This window comes from Cibotium barometz, chromosome 18, assembly GCF_041138505.1.
Source record: "Cibotium barometz isolate CiBa-2024 chromosome 18, ASM4113850v1, whole genome shotgun sequence".
NCBI classification, from domain to species: domain Eukaryota; kingdom Viridiplantae; phylum Streptophyta; class Polypodiopsida; order Cyatheales; family Cibotiaceae; genus Cibotium; species Cibotium barometz.
Genome location: NC_141063.1, coordinates 13170360 through 13188990, shown reverse-complemented (window position 1 = coordinate 13188990; position 18631 = coordinate 13170360). Strand labels below are relative to the sequence as shown.

At 43.9% G+C, this 18631-nt stretch overlaps 1 protein-coding gene across 2 annotated transcripts; it reads left to right on the top strand.

Moving 5' to 3' along the window:
* Positions 1–791: 791 nt before the first annotated feature.
* Positions 792–17084, top strand: LOC147628958 (peptidyl-prolyl cis-trans isomerase FKBP15-1-like). 2 transcript variants are annotated; one of them, XM_086812133.1, is made up of 6 exons: positions 793–950; positions 1025–1077; positions 1200–1262; positions 1640–1730; positions 1825–1929; positions 16423–17084. In XM_086812133.1, exons 1-6 carry the CDS (start codon positions 878–880, stop codon positions 16503–16505), a joined length of 468 nt encoding a protein of 155 aa, XP_086668259.1. In that variant the 5' UTR covers positions 793–877; the 3' UTR covers positions 16506–17084. The 2 variants fall into 2 exon arrangements, with proteins under 2 accessions (XP_086668260.1, XP_086668259.1); XM_086812134.1 differs by lacking the exon at positions 1200–1262 and having other exon boundaries at positions 792–950.
* The last annotated feature ends 1547 nt before the right edge of the window (positions 17085–18631 follow it).

The following is an 18631-nucleotide window of genomic DNA, read 5'->3' as shown; positions in this document are numbered from 1 at the left end:
GACCAGGGTTTCATGAACTCCTACAACTGATGCTATTGATATCATAGGTTAAACATGAAGTACATGGTGACAATCAAGATATTGTGAATAGGAGAATGATACACATGAGGATGCAACTTACAAATGAGTTACAAGTAGGGGCCTTCCAGGTAGAGGGCGGATTTGCACCAAAGCAAGAGGCAAAAGTTATACATGACGTGTGACCTGGAGGTTGACTTGCATTACGAGGCAATTTCCACTAGCCTTCATCCTAGAGTTTTCAACAAATAGGGTTTTCATGATAGCACATTCTAGCAAATAGGGTTCCTCTTTATGATGGACACACTGAGGTGGGCTTCTGGTTACATTGATGAGAGAGATGGTAGGTTCACACATACATGGCTTCATCCACATACATTCTTGCTTTCTCCTCTCTTCATGCCCTCTCTTCATTCTCTTGGCCCACGTGCCGAGGTGAAAAAGTGGTGGCTATGTGGAGCTGTCCAACACCCTTTCACACAAATGATGTTTTTGTCTTTTTCCCTAATCTTCAACAAATCCAAGTGGTTAGTATGTCACCTTCTCTACTAGAGGTCAATAAGTTTGAATCTTGATGGGGGCCCATATTCTTGTCTGCAGGATGTATAGATCAAATGTTTTTTTTCCTGGATGTTCTTATGAGATGCAAGTTGGTTTTTTTTTTTGGGGTTTTTTTTTTTGGGTGTGTTTTGCCATGTCAAAGAGGGATGTGTGTGTACACACTTGTGTGTGGAAACACATTCAAGTGTGTATATAAATCACGAGAGTGTGTGAGAGAGATTCAAGTGTGTATATAAATCACGTGTGTGTGTGTGTGTGTGTGTGAGAGAGAGAGAGAGAGAGAGAGAGAGAGAGAACGATGGTGGGTGCTCATCGGTATCTAGCATTTGTTCTCGCGGGGTTACTGCTCCTCAGCTCGTTTGCTTCACAAGGTCGGATGCTTTATTTCTCCCATTTTAGAGATTTGTTTTCTTGAGTAAGATGAGAGCCTGACCTGCTTTTGCAGCTCATGCTAAGAAGAAAGATAAAGACGTCCAAGAGCTTCAGATCGGAGTGAAGGTAATGGTGACCTGCTTAACAAAAAATAGAAAATTCGCATTCTCAAACTTACCTGAACAGTTTTTTAACTACACCCTCCTCCTCCCCCCCCCCCCCCCCCGCCCCCCTTTTTTTTTTCCCAGTTCAAGCCTAAAACTTGCGAAATACAAGCTCACAAGGGCGATAAAATCAAAGTGCATTACCGGGTGGATCCACTCTTCTCTTTTTGCGAATTTGCAACTTAATAGATCTGCAAAGGCTGTATATTTTCTAACTTTGGTCAACATTCAATATTTACAAGCTAATAAGAACACCTATTGACAAAATCTTAGGGTTGATTAGGAAGAAGTCAAAAAGCGCACAGAGAGAGAGAGAGAGAGAGAGAGAGAGAGAGAGAGAGAGATGCATACATGCATGTATGTATATATACATATACATACAATTGTGCTGATTTGTATGGGGTAAAAGACCATAAAGACTGCCAAGTTTGTTTAACTTCTAATCTTGGCTTAATCCAATTGGATGGGCTGATTACGGAGGAGGCTGCTGAGGCCCTTTTACTGATGGTGGAATAATGAAGCAGGGAACTCTCACAGATGGAACAGAATTTGATGCAAGTTATGGTAGGGGCGTTCCTTTTGAGTTTGAACTCGGAGCGGGTCGTGTTATAAAAGGTTTGATATTTTAGGTGTCATGCTAACGAGTGTAATCACATTTGTTTTTACCAGGGTACATTATGTGTGTACGTAACCATGTGTTTTTTTGCAGGGTGGGATCAAGGCCTTCTTGGTATGTGCGTAGGGGAGAAACGAAAATTGAAGATTCCTTCCAAGTTGGGCTATGGTGCACAAGGTTCCCCTCCAAAAATTCCAGGCAAGTCTTTTGGATTCATATGTATATATGAAGTTGTGAATGCTATTGTAAAACATATCTTGAATCTCCACCTACTCAGTCTTAGAATTGTTTCAAGACTTGCTTTCATACTGTATGAATATTTAAGAACTCTCTCCACTTATGGAACGCTTTCTTGGTTTGATGTTTCTACACTCCCACCCGTTTGAGGTTTTGTTTCTTAGATGTCAACAAAGCTTGTTAGAGACCTCCTCCCACCTATAGTTGTTTACCCTTACCCCTTGGCACTTGGAAAAAAATTTCACATATAGAGGTGTACAAAATCTCCCCCTTGACGATTGAAACTTTCAAAGCTTGTTTGAAATGTATTGTATATAAGTCTTGAAAGTTATAGACAACCTTGCTCATGATGTGAGAGGGATGTCATAGCATCTATTTTACATGCTGATGAAGTTGTTACTTGGAAGCTTTCATAAGATTACAACCTCCTTGTCCAACTTGGGAATGCATGAGAAATCCTGGTTCAAACTTCAAAGTGCACATGTAGTCCATTGGCTTTGCCATGATGTCAAAAGATGCATCTTATCTATGTGTGTTTGTGTGTGTAAGAGAGAGAGAGAGAGAGAGAGAGAGAGAGAGAGAGAGAGAGTGAAAGAAAGATATATTAACATCTACAAGAGGCCAAAGTGGCCTATGGGACAAAAGTACCAATACATCCCAAACTCAAGGAAACTACATGTCCCGAGTAGAAAATGAAAAGCATAAATAGAAAAACAACTAGCTATAACATGTGGCCAAAGAAGAACTAGTGGTCCGATACAATTGCCAGAAAAAGGCATATTTGATAAAAGCGTGGAACTGGAAAAATGGTAGGCTATGGGAAACGGCTGAGATAGACTCATCCCATAATGTCTCACATAGGTCGATCCAGCAAAGACAAGCTAAAGCGTCGAGGTCGTGCCGCACGACATAGTGTCAAAATTACCTGTATCCTCTAATAATGTCTCGGTTGGGGCCACGGTCCAGCGGGTCGTGGATGCCGTGCTCTACATAGCTCTCTAGCTCTGTCCAGGGTGACTCCACGAGGTGGCTGTGTGGGCCAGTCGACTCATGGTCAATGGTGCACGGGGTTGCTCCTACTCTGAAGAAGTCGGTAAGGATGCGTTGGCCTGTCTCTCGGACACGTCCCCCTTGTCTGGAGCGTAGGATGTGGTCTCAATGTTGCGTAGCCCGAGGAGAAAAAGCCCAAGGCAATGCTAGTCTGAGTAGTCCATCACTCCGGACAATGGCCCAAATCCATCTCGGAAGAGGCAATGAAAGCGCCCTTGGATCTCGTAGTACATTGGGCACCGACATATGTAGTGCTCCTCAGTCTCTGGCTCGAGCTAACAGAGCTAGCAAATCCGATCCTCAGGGGGGGGCAAGGGAGACAGCTTCATATTGACTGGTCTGTATCCTCAGCTGATGTGAAGACGTGCGGATTTGGTCAATAGCACATCTGACTCCATGAGAGAGAGAGAGAGAGAGAGAGAGAGAGAGAGAGAGAGAGAGAGAGAGAGAGAGAGAGATGTGGTTTTATATTGCATACATATGTACAGATGTACTTATGCATGTATGTAATACACATGCAAGCACAAGCCTCTGGGATGTAGTGGTATGTATTGTGAGGGCAAAAGGACGAAAGGACCAGATGTACAAGAGATTAAAGCAAATCAACACAGCATGAAATGGGTGAATGAGTGTATGTATGATAAATCATGTACAAGAGGCCCTCTTATGTGAGGTGACTCTGAGTAGTAGACCAGTGTAGAAGCAAAGACGAGGTTGGAGCTGAAACACGATGGGTGACGAAGGCTCGTGATGAAGTGAGGTGAAGGCACTCCGAGGTGGTAGATGTAGTGGGTAGCGGAGGGTGAAGTGGTGCAGGCTCTGGTGACACGGGTGCTATGGTACTTGCAGAGAGGGTTGCCGTCCCGAGTTGTGCAGGCTTTGGTGATGAGGGTGCTGCAATACCTAAGTAGTGGTGAGGAGTAGAGAGGGCTGCCGTCCGTAAAGAGATGTGGGGGAGAGGGAGAGCTTCAAACCCTAGCAAGCACACACACACACACACAAGAGAGAGCTAGACACGAGAGAGATGGATAGTTGAATTTTCTTCTATTTTCTTCTTCTCTACTCAACCAACATAACATAAAGATAAGAGTACACACTATATGGGTTAGTACTCAACTACTACAACATACAAGGGTCGGTCCATAATGTGTAACCCGCATAGTCACAAGGAACGGGGGACGGGGACGGGGACGGGACGAGGGACGGCCATAAGTAGGGAATGGGGACGGGGGAGGGAACGGCACTCAAAAAAACTTTTTTTTTAAGTTTTTCTACTCTTCCCTTATTCTACTTTGGAAGTACATCAAAATGAGCACAAATTTACATAAAATGGTAAGCTTTTGAGTCATATTAACACCGGATGGTGGCCGATTGTGGCCAGATAGCATGAGACGATTTTGGAGAAGGTTGGCACACTGCCAACCAGGCTACATGCATATGTGGTGAGTTATTATACACCTACTGCATATGGGCTGTAAATTTTGGGTCCGTTGCGGCGCGCAGTTTCACACCAGCCTACTTGGGGGAAGGTGCGGAGGGGGGCGTGAGCCCCTCTTTGCAGGGGGTCCGGGGGGGAATGACTCCCCCCCGGCCCGAAGGGCCGTTTACGCTAAAGCCTAAACTCCATGCTTGTAGCCTTGTAGCCTTGTTCTTATATAGATATTAGATAGGCAAGAGAGAGGCAAGGGCAAGTGAGAGAGAGAGAGGCAAGGGCCAAGCCTCAAGGGCCAAGGCCCAAGGCCCCAAGGCTCAAGCCTAAAGGCCAAACCTCAAGGCAAGAGAGAGGCAAGGCCCAAGGCCCAAGCCTCAAGGCCCAAGCCTCAAAGGCTCAAGGCCACCCCAAACGGCTAGAAACGGCCCCACCAACGGCTAGAAACGGACAAATAAAACCACAGATGGCTCCCTGCCGTCCCCCCATAGGGCCGTCCCCCACAACCGTCCCTGTTTCTACTGCCGTCCCCTTCACCGTCCCTTGTGAGGGACGCCTCCAGGGGGACGTCCGTCCGTCCCCTGCCGTCCCCGTCCCTGCGCCGTCCCGTTTCGCCGTCCCGGCGTTCCAAGCCTCCGTCCCCTCTGTCCCCTGTGACTATGGTAACCCGACTAAATGAGCTGGCGCTATAACTGTGCCAGTCTCTAGTAATCCAAAATGGCTGTCACACAGCCTGTCATCCCATTGGCCGCATATCACCCATAATCTTACCAACCATGCCAGTGGTGTAGATGCGGAAGCTATCACCCAGGCGGGTCATCAATGTCCGCCATAGCACTAGTTGAGCTCGATATCTCAACACTCCTTCTCGAGCTCAACTCCACATACTCCACTCCAAGTAAGCTCCTAAACGTGTGGAGCTTCTCTGTGCCCAATGCCTTCGTGAAGATGTCAGCCACCTGATCCTTTGTGCTGACATATACCAGATCTACATCTCTTGCTAGTATCTTCTCCCTCACAAAGTGATAATGCACCTCAATGTGCTTCGTTCTAGCATAATATACTAGGTTACTGGCCAACTGTACGTTGCTCAATGTTGTCACAATATACGACAACTGCCCTATCCACGGGCTCTCCCATGTCACCAAGTAGCTTCTGAAACCAAGCTATCTCACAAGCTGCCATAGCAACACTCCTGTACTCTGCCTCTGTACTCGACAAGGCAACTGTTGGTTGCTTCTTACTGCTCCAACTCATAGCAGCACTGCCAAATGAGAACATAAAACCACTGGTAGATCTCCTGTCTGCAATACTACCAGTCTAATCAGCATCTGTGTATCCATGCAATTGTATCTTTGTACCAGTCTCATAGAAAAGTCCATAATCAAGTGTGGACTTTATGTACCTGAGGATCCGTCTAGCCGCATCCAAGTTTGGCTTCCTAGGGGCCTGCATAAATTGCCTCACAAGTCCAACAGCATAGCTCAAGTCTGGCCTTGTAATGGTCATGTAGGGCCTATATGTAGTCGGGTTCTCCAAAAGCTCACCTGTATCTGCGGAAAGCTTTGTGTTATGCTTCAATGGCACTGAAATAGGCTTACAGCCTGTCATACCATACTTGCACAACATGTCCAAGCCATAGTGCCTCTGCAATAGCAAAATGCCATGAGGTGATCTCACTACCTCTATGTCCAAGAAATACCGCAGCTCACCCAAATCCTTCATCTCAAACTTCTGCTTCAAGAGCATCCTGACATCATGTATGTTTGCATCACTATCACCAGTGATAATCAAGTCATCCACATTGATGACTAATAACATGATCTCTCTATCTGTCTTTTTTACATATAGTGAAAAATCTGCATTGGATATCTGAAATCCAATGGTAACAAGATACTCCTCGATCTTGTTTGACCATGCTCTGGGTGCCTGCTTCAAGCCATACAAGGCTTTGCGTAACCTGCACACAAAATTTGGATGTGCATCACTCTCATAACCTGGTGGCTGCATCATGTACACTTCTTCTTGCAAATCACCATGCAAGAAAGCATTCTTTACATCCATTTGATGTAAAGACCAACCCTTCGCTCTGCAGCCATAGCAATGACAGCTCTCACAGTTGCCATTCTTGTAACCGGGCTGAATGTCTCCTCATAGTCTATTGCATGAGTCTGGGCATAGCCCTTGGCAACCAATCTTGCCTTGTACCTGCTCACTGAACTATTAGCATTATGCTTGACTTTATACACCCACTTACATCCAATTGCCTTCTTTTTCTTAGACAAAGGCACTAACTCCCATGTTACATTTGCATCCAATGCTGCCATCTCCTCATCCATGGCATCTTCCCATTTCTTATTTCCAATTGCTTGCACAAAGCAAGTGGGCTCAACCTCCTGTATTGCTTTTACCATGTAAGCATAATGATGGGCTATATATCCATCATATCTGAACTGGTCAATAGGGTATATAACTCTCGTAGACGTGGGTACACTTGGATCATTGCCAGGTATCCTCAAAACAATCCTGGTCCTCCTTACACCAGGAGTAATCACAGACGGAATGCCAAACTCCTCATCAAGGCTCTGCTCAAAGCCACTAACCATCCACATATGAGTGACCTGCTGACAGATCAGGCACAAAAGGTTGATTCACCTTTTCCTTCCCTTTTCGTGATACATGTGTACCTGCATCATTCCTCAACCTGCCTGACCATGGGCTAACATTGGATCCACTGCTCGAGGACTCCCTCCCCAGGTCCACTCAACACTTGTGATTGCTGCTCTACATGTGGTGCAACATCAGCACTTCTTACATCTGCATCTTCTGTTGCCTTCACTACTGGTGCATACCAGCTACTCATCTCATCGAAGACAACATCTTTGCTTACTCGCATCTCACGAGTGGTAGGGTAATAGCATCTATAACCTTTTTGCTCCATAGTATAACCAATGAAGATGCATTTCTCTGCCTTTGGATCTAACTTTGTTCTCAATTTATCAGGAACATGTACATATGCAATACACCCAAACACTTTCAAGTGAGACACATCTGGTTTATGCTTGTAAACTTCTGTTCAGGAGTCATACCATGAACAGCTGTAGTGAGTGTCCAGTTCATAATGTACACAGCAGTTGTTGCTGTTAATACCCAAAAGTAATGTGGCATATTCTTTTCAGTCATCAAGGCACATGCCACTTCTGCAATGTGCATGTTTTTCCTTTCTGCAACACCATTCTGTTGCAGAGTGCACCTGTACGTAAACTGTCTCTTGATTCCCTGCTTTCTTAGGAAATCGTTGAACTCATTGGAGAAATATTCTCCCCTATCATATGATCTTAGGCATTTTATTTGCATGCCTTTTTCTTTCTTGACCAAGGCTTTAAATCTATGAAAGTGAGCAAACACCTCACTTTTCTCTTTCATGAAATAAACCCACACTTTCCTAGTGTGGTCATCAATGAATGTAACATAGTACATGCACGTTCCTAAAAGGTGAATTCGGACATGTTCCTGGATTCATCTAGGTATATATGTAACATAGTACTTGGAACCTGCAATTGTTGCAGTCTTGGTCGGTCCCCATACATCTGAATGTATTACATCCAATGGTCTTGCACTGACATGCTTTTCATGTGAGAAAGCATGTTTGGCCTGCATACCAAGTTGGCAAGCTTCACATACCTTATGCATACCGTCAACCTTAAACTTTGGCAAACCTGTAATAATATTTTGGGCCTGTATAGACTTCAGTCGTTGTACATTCACATGACCAATGCGCTTGTGCTATATGTCAATATTTGCAATGACACCTGTTCCATGCGCAAACATGGCTGCCTTTATCTCAGGCATGTTCACATCCAAAGTAAACATCCTGCCATTTCTGTTACCCTTTGCAACCAAGTAACACTTATTTTTGAAGTCTTCCACAAAACATCCTTGAGGATTAAACCTCACTTGCAGACCTCGCTCAACCATCTGTCCAACAGAAACAAGATTCTTTGTAATATTCGGAACATGAAGTACATCAGCCAAGTACTTCATTTTGCTATCTTGCATAGACAATGGCACTTTACCAACATGCGCAATGGGATGCGGAGTATCATCACCTGTTTCTACGTAACTTGGTTTTTCCATTTTCTGCATATCTCTAAACCTCTCGGCATGACTGGTCATGTGGTTAGAGGCGCCAGAATCCACATACCATATATCTTGAGATCCTGACACATCCCCTATTATGGAACTAAGCATGTGCTGCATCACAAACAGCTACTTGCACCAATAAACATGCGCAACAGGCAGGCCGTTTTTTTTCTAGAAATAGCTCATGTATTTTTAGCATCATTAAAAAGTAGACATTTTTTGGCTAATTATAATCAATGTTTTTAAAAAAGAAAAAGCTCAAAGTGGGAGAAACTCCAAGCCAAGTAAATGCACATTAGGGAAAAAAAACTATAGTTTTCTTAGGTAAAAAAAAGAAGAAGAAGCATGGGAGTGTCTAATTTTTGAGTATAAAAGGAGAGCCTTACTTATGGGTTCTCCACATACGAAGTGCATGTCTCCTTTGTCAAGAGGGTTGAAAGAACTTGGCCAGCTTCCAAGAGCAAGATTTGTACTTGTGATTGTGGGAGAGGGGGATTCAGCAGCACTTCATCTCTATACCTTGGAATGTAATATTTTCTTTGAGTAGCAGCAGATTAGCTTGGGTTTATCATGGGTGATGAAGCACATATTGATCTTGCGATGGGCGAAAATGTTCATCTTGACGATGACTAGCAGGATGATGATGTGACGGTCGATGACTTGGTCACTAAAGTAGACTTTGACGCAAGGATGACCTTGCTTGAGCAGGATATATAAGACCTTGCTTGAGGAGGAGATTTTGAACCTTAACAACACGATAGTTATTATGCAACATTTGTCTTTAGGTGGATTTTGATGTCCCATCCACTACTCTTGTAAATTGAGTTGAACTTCATAATATATTAAATTTTCAATGAGATACCATGGCATTAGATGCTAATTGTGAGTTTGGTCTTATTTGGGAGACACAAGCTTTAGAGAAAATCAGAGTTTGCAGATGCTTTGCGAGTTGAGTTACCTCATGGTCTTTCTTCTAGTTGGTCTGTTGACCATAAGATTGATCTAGTTCCAAGGTCTTAGCTTGAGCACGTTGCATCTTACAGGATGAGCCAATTGGAAGAGGAAGACTTACTTGATTGTTGTCAGAATATCTTAGGATGGGACAAATTCATAAATCTCCTTGGGGGTACACTAGTACTTCTAAAGCACAAGGACATAAGTTGGAGAATGTGTGTCAACTATAAAAAGTCGAAAAAGGTTATGATCAAAAATAGATATCCCTTTCCTAGTGCAGATGATTTGATTGATAGGTTGCAAGGAGATGCCTATTTTACAAATATCGACCTTTGTACTGGTTATCACCAGATATGGATTTGGACTCACGGATAATGCACTTGCTACTTTTCAACATATGATGAATGATCTCTTTATAGATTATTTAGGAAAATTTGTGGTAATGTTTCTAGGTGATATCTTGATATACAGTCGTATTGTGGAGGAGCACATTGAACATCTCCAGATTGTCTTGAGGATTTTAAGATGGTAGAAGCTGTATGCCAAGTATATGAAAGGTGAGTTCTTCAAACGAGAACTCATATATCTAGGACATCGGATTTCTCTAGATGGGATGAGCATAGATCTTGAGCACATACAGAAGGTTTTAGATTGGCTTGTTCCTTAGACTGCAAGGCAACTTCGGGCGTTTTTGGGATTCACCATCTTTCTCAAGAAGTCGGCAAGGATTTACTCATAGTTAATCTTACCTTTCAGGTACCTTCTTTGGGAAAGAGAACGTAAGTCCAATAGCTAGATTTCTTGGAATGAGAAGCTTGATGAGGCTTTTCGAGCTCTCAAGCTTAAGGTGAAGGAAGCATTTGTATCGGTCGTGCCGGATCTTGGCAGACCATTTGTGATCAAGACATGTGCTAGTGATTTCTCGATAGGCACATCATTGTTCTAGGATGGCTGACTTGTGGCATTTGAAAGTAAGAAGCTTGACGATACACATGTCAAATGACACGCTTAGGAGAAAGAGCTAGATCAGGATATGCATGCTCTGATAACTTGGCCACATTATCTTTATGGAACCAAGTTTGCTGTGCTGACCGACCACGAGTTGATCAAGAACATTTATGATAGACGTGAGTTGAGGGGGAGGAAGGTACGTCACCGTACGATGGGTTGAGTTGATGCAAGATTTTGATATGGAAATAAAGTATTGGAAGTGTAGGCTGAACCGAGTGGCGGATGCCTTGAGTAGAATTGGGGAGGTGAACTCTTTGAGCTTCATCGAGATTAGGGCTGACTTGAGACGTTAGGTACGGGTAAGGTTGGGAAGTTACCCCCTAGGTACTGTGGACCTTACAGGATCTTGAAAAAGATCAGTGAGGTTGTTTATAGACTAGAGTTGCCCCCGAATGTGAAAGTTAAATCCAGTCTTTCATGTTGGTCGATTAAAAGAGATGCTGGGAGTTGAGGATAACCTTGTAACTCCTCAAGAACTTGTCGAGGTTGAGGACTATCCTGTTCCATATGAACCTTGAATATAAGATTAAGTGGAAAGAGAACTTAGGAACAAGTTCATCCCTAAATATAAGATTAAGTGGAAAGATAAGACGGAGGATGACTCAACTTGCGAGTTAGTAGCTAGTTTTCATTCCATTTAAGAGTAAATTCTTGAAGAGGTGGACTTGGACACTAATCTATCGATTAGGGATCTAATGTAGTGGAGTTAGGGGGTCCTGAGATTAGGGATTAACAGGGAGATACTTGGCTAGGGTTCTTGGATTGATAAAACAAGCTTAATGGTTGTTTACAGTAGCAGGTTAGCTCTTGATGGTGTAGGTATCAAGTGAGAGCTTGGGTTATTATGACCATGCACATGGCAAGTATGTAGGTTGGCGTGTCGAAGGACTTTAGGCAAGCTTCGGTGGTATGAACGTTGGAGTTGGACATTGGCCTATGGAATTGTGTAGGAGCCCTAGATTTGGCTTGGGGGAGATCAGTGGTGGATGGTGGTCATGGTTGGGAGGTGAGCTACTCATGATTTGGCTTTGTACTGACTATGATTTCAGTTGTGTTCAGGGTAGATTTTGGGAAGGACTTCACACCTGGTTAGAAAACAAACAAGGCCACTTTTTTCTTGGGTACGTGAATGTGATTTGCATTAGTTTCGTACTCTGTCATGTTGGGCGTACTAATTAGTATTACCCATGCTTGAGCCCAAACTTTAAGGGGACAAAAACAGTCATAATATAGGAAGGGTGCTCATGATGGGTGGAGGATGCTAGACACTTGTTATATAAGCATGCTGGTAACTGATACAAAGTCACATTTAAGTCTGTAACATAGAAAGAGAAACATTCAAGATACATTCTCCAGAAAATTTGCAAACGATACATTTTATGCCGGAAGTCCATACTTGCTAATCCTCCCAAATGTCATATTGATTAGGGGATTTGCAAGGAAGCATGATGGAAGAGGGTTTGGGATTTGCAATGCAGGTGAAAAATTTAGAAAAAGTAAGAAATTGGGCTCCTAGTGAAGAATTTCAGCAATTGGGTGTGCAGTTACTTGAAATTGAAAAGCCAAATGAGAAATTCGAGATAATATCAAGTGAAATTGGTCATCATTTGTCTTTGATTTTCAAACATATATATGTATATCTATGCAAGCTTCAAACCTAAGGCTTGGGGATTAAAAAAACTTCAAAAAGAAAAACCTAAAAAACGACTTTTGGGCGAAACACTGTTTCAGCTAGGGGGTTTCGTGCTATTTCGAAATGTTTCGTCCCATTTCAAATCTTGTTTCAAAGGGACGAAATGCGTTTTCATGTGACTATGTATGGAACTGTGAACACAATCAATGCAAATAATGCAAATTAACACAAACATACACAAACTAGCATTAGCATGCTTTTTTTACAAGGGCTAGAAATAGAATCCATCCTTTTTTATTCAACAGCTCTTACAAGTTGTTCGGAGCAACCAACCTAAGGAGCATCAGATACAGCCCTTGGAATCACTTTAGCAGTAGGAACTAGTACAGATTAGTCCAGAGCTTCTGTCTGCAGCAGATTTGAACAGCTTGGAGATACTATAGAAGGTTTTCTTGCTCTGTTTGCAGCCTTGATTTTGAGAGCATAAGAGTTTAGCAAATAGTTTGCTTTAAAACAAATCTAGAAGATTTATTTGCAAGTTTCAGGAGTGTACACTATATTAGTTGAGAGATCCTTCGTTGTCATTGCTCGTGCTCTCTTATCTCTGACTACTGTGTTTTTTGTGCTTTAAAGAAGTTTAAAGCTCCATGCTTCTGGTTAGTGCACCTCGGCATTGGTGTCAAGTGCACCCACTCCACCTGGGTGGCACATGAACATAACTGTACCACGTGAAGTTTTGGGTTAATCCTTTGGGCTAGAAGATGTACACAGTTTGCATTTTATGTGCCCTAGTCCAGGGACAAGTCACCTGTCATCATTACAGCAGGCTATAGGGTAGGCTAGCCAGTTGCCTCAGCTGCCTGTTCAAAGTCCTGCACAAGGCACCTGTGCATACTCCTGCACAGTTCGTAATCCAGTTGGGATTGAAATGTGTACAATGTCCTAGGCGACCTATTAGGACAAGTGCCGAGTGATGGGCAAGGCTTTTAAGTGAATTGGGCAGCCCCTTTTAAATGTGCCAATGGGAACAAGGGCTAAAAAGGGGCAATTAATTGGGCACACTAAAAGAGAGACCAATCAGACCACAGCGCTAGGCACTTTTTAGGGACATAAAACAAGGGACCGGCTGAAGAGTCTATATAAAGGCATAGACTCTTTGCTTTATTTCACATGAGCAGCCAATCCTTCATCATGCTAAATTGTTGCAGACTCACATACCCTGCTGGTTGTGGGCTGACACCAACTCGCCTGAAGAGGTGCTTCAGCTGCTCTCAAGGCAATGCCTTTGTGAAAAGATCAGCTACATTGTCAGAAGTAGGACAATACTCTAGGAAGACTCCATCTGTAAGGATCGTCTCTGCAACAAACTTCTATGTGTTTTGTCCGGGCATGGAATGTAGGATTCTTGGCCATTGCTATGCTGCTTTGGTTATCACTGTATGGTAATGGACTCTTCTTGATCACATCCAACATCTTCAAGTAGTCTCTTGAGCCATATGGCCTCACAAATAAGACGCACGTTGTCACCAATTGGCCGACCATTTGGTCCATCTCCAGTTTTTGTGTCTCGTTCACTTGAGGCCAGGCCAGTGTCTCATGTGAAGAGGCTAGTATTTTGCTGAAGCCTGACATGGACGGGAGCCAGACTGGTGCCACCCGTGTGTTAGCAGGATGGTGTCGTATGGACGGGATGCCAGACTGGTGCCACCCGTGTATGACCTGGACTGTGTTCGACCCATGGGATTGTCACGCCATGGAAGAGCCAGTATTCGTGCCGTGTCTTACATATGGGACTGTCACTCCATAGGGAGACTCGTGCCTGGAACTATGTCTTACCTATGGGACTGTCACTCCATAGGAAGACCAGGTTTTTATGTTTTACGTCGTGCCATTTTGTGCCGACAGATATTTTGTACTTGTTCCATGAACGGGAGATATGTCCATGATACTATTTGCACATGCACTCATGATTTGCATGTTTGAAACTGTTTTCGTATGACATGTATTTTTGTGTTTGCCTGCTTGACGTGTTACTTACTGAGCGGGGACGCCTGCTAGTGAGTCGTGAAGTCTGCCCTGTCTTCTGACGAGTTTTGGTGCATGTGAACAGGTGGTAAGTATATTGCACATGTTGTTTTAATATTTTATATTCTAACCCTTTGTTTTATAAGGTTGAATGTTCACATTCACTTAAAAGTGGGCACCCCCTTTGGGCACCCACTTAGGGGCCAAGGTGGGGAGCCCCACTTAAGTGTGTGTGGAAGTAGGCATGGTCACCTACCACATCCCTTTGGAACTGGCCACCCACATGCAAACGTGGGGGGAGCCAGCCCAAATCTAATGGTTTAACTCCACTTTATTTTCTTATTAAAAAGCCTTCACCTCCATCGTAGTACCACCAGGGCGATTGGCTTCCATCATCTTTCGAAAAAGAAAAACAACTCGGCGACCACCTTCTGCGCTTGTTTTCCCAGGCGGCTGGCTGCTCTACCGACTGCGCTAATGCTCTCAGGCGGCTGCACATCAGGCTGCGCCTGTCTACAGTAGACACTTTGGGTGCGCCTCCTCCTCCACTTCAAGAACTGCTGCGCTGCCTCTTCATACAGGCGGCTGTGTGCACTTCTATAGCCAGACGTCTCCTATCTATGCAGGCTGCGCATCACCACCTGTAGGCGACTGTTCACAGCATCACCACCTGCAGGCGGTTGTGCACTCCATCTCCAGTAAGGCAGGTGGCTGTGCGCTCTAACTCCAGCGAGCTGCTCATTCTCTCCATGCTGCAGCCAGGCAACTCCTCCCTTGCAAGTGGGTGCTCCTTCTCTCACATCAGGCGGCTGTGCCCTTTGCGGTGGTACTTGTCTTGGTGGCTGCGCTAAGTTCTCTGCGAGGCGGTTGTGCCATCTCAACAAGGTTGCACGTCTTCTCCACTGACGACTACAAAAGGACTTCATATCTCCTGGGTGGCTACACCTTCTACACAAATACCACGGGTATTGGTCCTCTATCTGCCATCCACAAGTAAGTGAATTTCAAATTTAAGTAAAGTATTTTGTGTTAAATCTGATAAGGGATTCCCGACTCCCTATACGGCCAACACCCATTCGGTGCCGGGTAGTCCAAGCTCTATTGGAGAACCTCGGTCCAAAGGTGCAGAGATCGAGAGAGCCAGGCGTTAGTACGAGAGCGCTTGTTTGTGCGTGGTCTCGGAACACCAGTGAGGCGCTCTCCACGGAGTCCAGTGAAAGCACAGGACCGTAGAGATTGGAGCACGCTAGTGGTCGTTCTGCTTCGAGCATCTACATCGAATTTCGACTTCGAGCCTATTTGTTTGGTACTGTATTCATATGTACATGGACATCATCTGGTTCTTGGAACCCATGGAGCATTGTATTTGTTAAATACTCCCAATAAATATATCATATATTGAGGGGGGAGGTCGGCCCGTTCCGGCCCCCGTGCTGGTTCTTTCCATTTCATTTCATTTCAATTTCAAGTTGTATTAAGTTGTCCATTTCAAATTGTGGTTTTAAAGTTGTGCTATTAAGCGTGTGGGTGTCCAACGGAGTCTTCCCACTTGACGGGATCGGTTTCACATATGCTACCCTGTACCCTTCCTCGGTAATTTAGAGAGCCATTGCCTGTTGCCTGTCCAGGAAATAAGCTTTGAACGGAGTGTGAAGAAGTATCCTGTGGTCCAGCTGCCCAAGAAAGGCTCCTCTTGTAGGTAATGCCATAACTGAGGGGGCCCTCTACGGACTTGACTGGACCTAGTGGCGTTTTTTTTCCCCCAACTGGCTTTAGGCCCAAGACCCTCCTCCCCGTAGTTATCGTTTTTTACCACTTGTAGGTGGCCGCCAGTAGGCACTTTTTCATTTGCCGCCTTTATTCTATGCCGATGGCGAAGCACCTTGTGGGGCTTTGAACCCAGGACCTCTTGGTCCTAGACAAGCACCTTTACCACTTGACTATCACGTCATTGGCCGACCTAGTGGCGTTTTGGTTTATCATGCACAAGAAACCTTCTCATCTTACAACCTCATTCTATGATGCTTTCTACATGCTTTTTTCCATAGAGTTATTGTCCTCTTTTTTTGGTAATAATACAAAGAAAAAGCATGTCCAGATGATTAATTGTGTCTTAGTGTTCAGACATAAATTATTTCTTTAATGCTCTTTCTTTTAGCACTGTCATCTCTTACTTCTGAAATGGGCATCACGTGATGGTTGAATGCAGGTGGTGCAACCCTCATTTTTGACACCGAATTAGTTTCTGTCAATGGCAAGAAAGGCAGCGAAACCTTGGAGAGTGAACTCTAGGAGTAGGAAAATGCTCTCATGAAAAATGTCTCATATGAAGTTTGCATAGCGGTGGACGTATTTGTGCGATTTCCCTCTTCATCATGCAATTGTAGCTGTGGAACATTTCTAAGCCTTCCCCCGCGTGCATCAACTAGGCAATCTTCTATTCAAAGGGTTTTTGGCGTGAATAGCCATGCCAAGATTCTTGCTGAGGGTAAGACTGTGTCTTGCCCTGTTTCTAGCTGCATCGGAATAATGGCTTGAACATAAGTCAAAGTAGTTAATGCATTAATGGCTTTGGTTTTTGATGTAAGTCTGCCAAAAACTGTCCCCTTTTCATGAGGATTTAAACCTAGGTCACCCTCTGTTGGTCCTTAAAATATAATGTTTACTAAAACGAGACCACCTGATGCAACTATTCTTTACAAACATTGATATTGTGTGCAGGTGTGTTGAGAATGTTCAAGATGGTTACGCTGTGTTACAGAAGTCAAGAATAGATTGTGTCCAAGACTGCAACTTATGTTTGTCTTTCACAAGAAAATATATCAATGAAAGTGAATTGAGGATTGGATACCTTTATTTTTGAAGGAATAAGTAATCCCTAATGTAAACACACATGTTTTCATGTTTTTGACCAGAAAACTGTCTTGTGATAACACCAAAGTGCAGAAAATGGGGCTACAGCGTAACCTTGTTTCCCACTGCACCATGGATTGGGGCTGCATTGGGAATTTGTAGAGAGAGAGAGAGAGAGAGAGAGAGCCATGAGAATATTAAGATCCATATGAGGGCACCAAAGTGCAGAGAATGGGATGAACACCATGTCTCTCGTCGAAGTGTCTAGTACAAAACTTGGACCATGCAGGGTGATACCATAATTAGAGTGTTACAAAAGAAAATTCCCTCAGGTGGTTCCTTAGTAACATGTAGTGCTAAGACCTTCCTCCGTTGTGTTTTATTTCATCAATAACATCTCTCTCCTCTCTTGTGCAAGATTGAGTTGACTTTGTTGGAACTCTACTAGTCTGAGAGTCTGTTGAAATTTCTTCCATCTTTACTGTTGAAAAGATTTCTTGGTGTGCATCCTGACATTCTCTCGCGTGTTCTTACCTTGGTTAGCTAACCTTTAAGGACATTGAACCTTGCCTTGAGTGCATCAATTCTCTTGATGCAACTTTTCAATCTCTTGGTTTCCTTGGTGAGGAAAGAGCAGTTGCAAATGAAAATGTCCACCCTTTTTTCATTGTCATGTAGTGTTAAGGGGTTTTCTTGGTGAGGCACAAATGAAAACGTGCACCCAGTATTCATTGTGTAATGTGAGATTTGGCTAGCATTGCTGTTGAAAAAGTAGCTTTGTGTAGCTCAAATCCCAACTTTGCGAATGGTTAACTTCTAATGTAGACGTCCTTCCTAGCCAGGAGTGTAGTTGAACTCTGGCACCAATCACATTCCCAACTAGATGCTTGCTTAGGATGTTTGCCCTGCTGAAGATGTAGAACAGCCTCCTCTACCCGCACGGGGCAACTCTAAAGAAACTTGCAACAGTTCATTAACAGACTAGGGTGGTGCTTCTTCTTGGAATGATTGTGTGAGGAAAGCTTAGTTTTGATTAGCACTCCAGCTGAGTGGAGCTGCACCCAATAGGAAATGGTGCTTGTGCTAGAGGAGCTGAGAGAGAGAGAGAGAGTTTGGGGGGTGAAGCAGTCCGCAAGACCAATGATGATACAATGGTGGGCTATGCTTAAGGCATCCCCTATAGCTTAAACAAATCAGACTGTTAAGATGTGATTCGGTGTGGTGTCACATGGAGGGGGGTCCATTTTGTTGAGCTTTGGGTCTCTTGTATGTTTTGAGACACATACACTTAACACACACACATTTATTAACTTCTTTCTATGATGAAACAATCCAAGGGGACCAATGATGATAAAAGGCGGGATATGCATAATGTGGAGGGATGTGTCTGGGTGGTCCCTTTTCTTGAGCTTTGGGTCTCTTATGTATTATGTGTTGTTGGAATCTCTCTATATGCACCTTGAAGGCTTGTGTACTTGCATTATCTTCTCCTCATCTAGCCACCTAGATCCTTGTTGTGGAATGCTTTCCATGGTTTGATGAAGAAAACCAGATGCCTCTTTGAA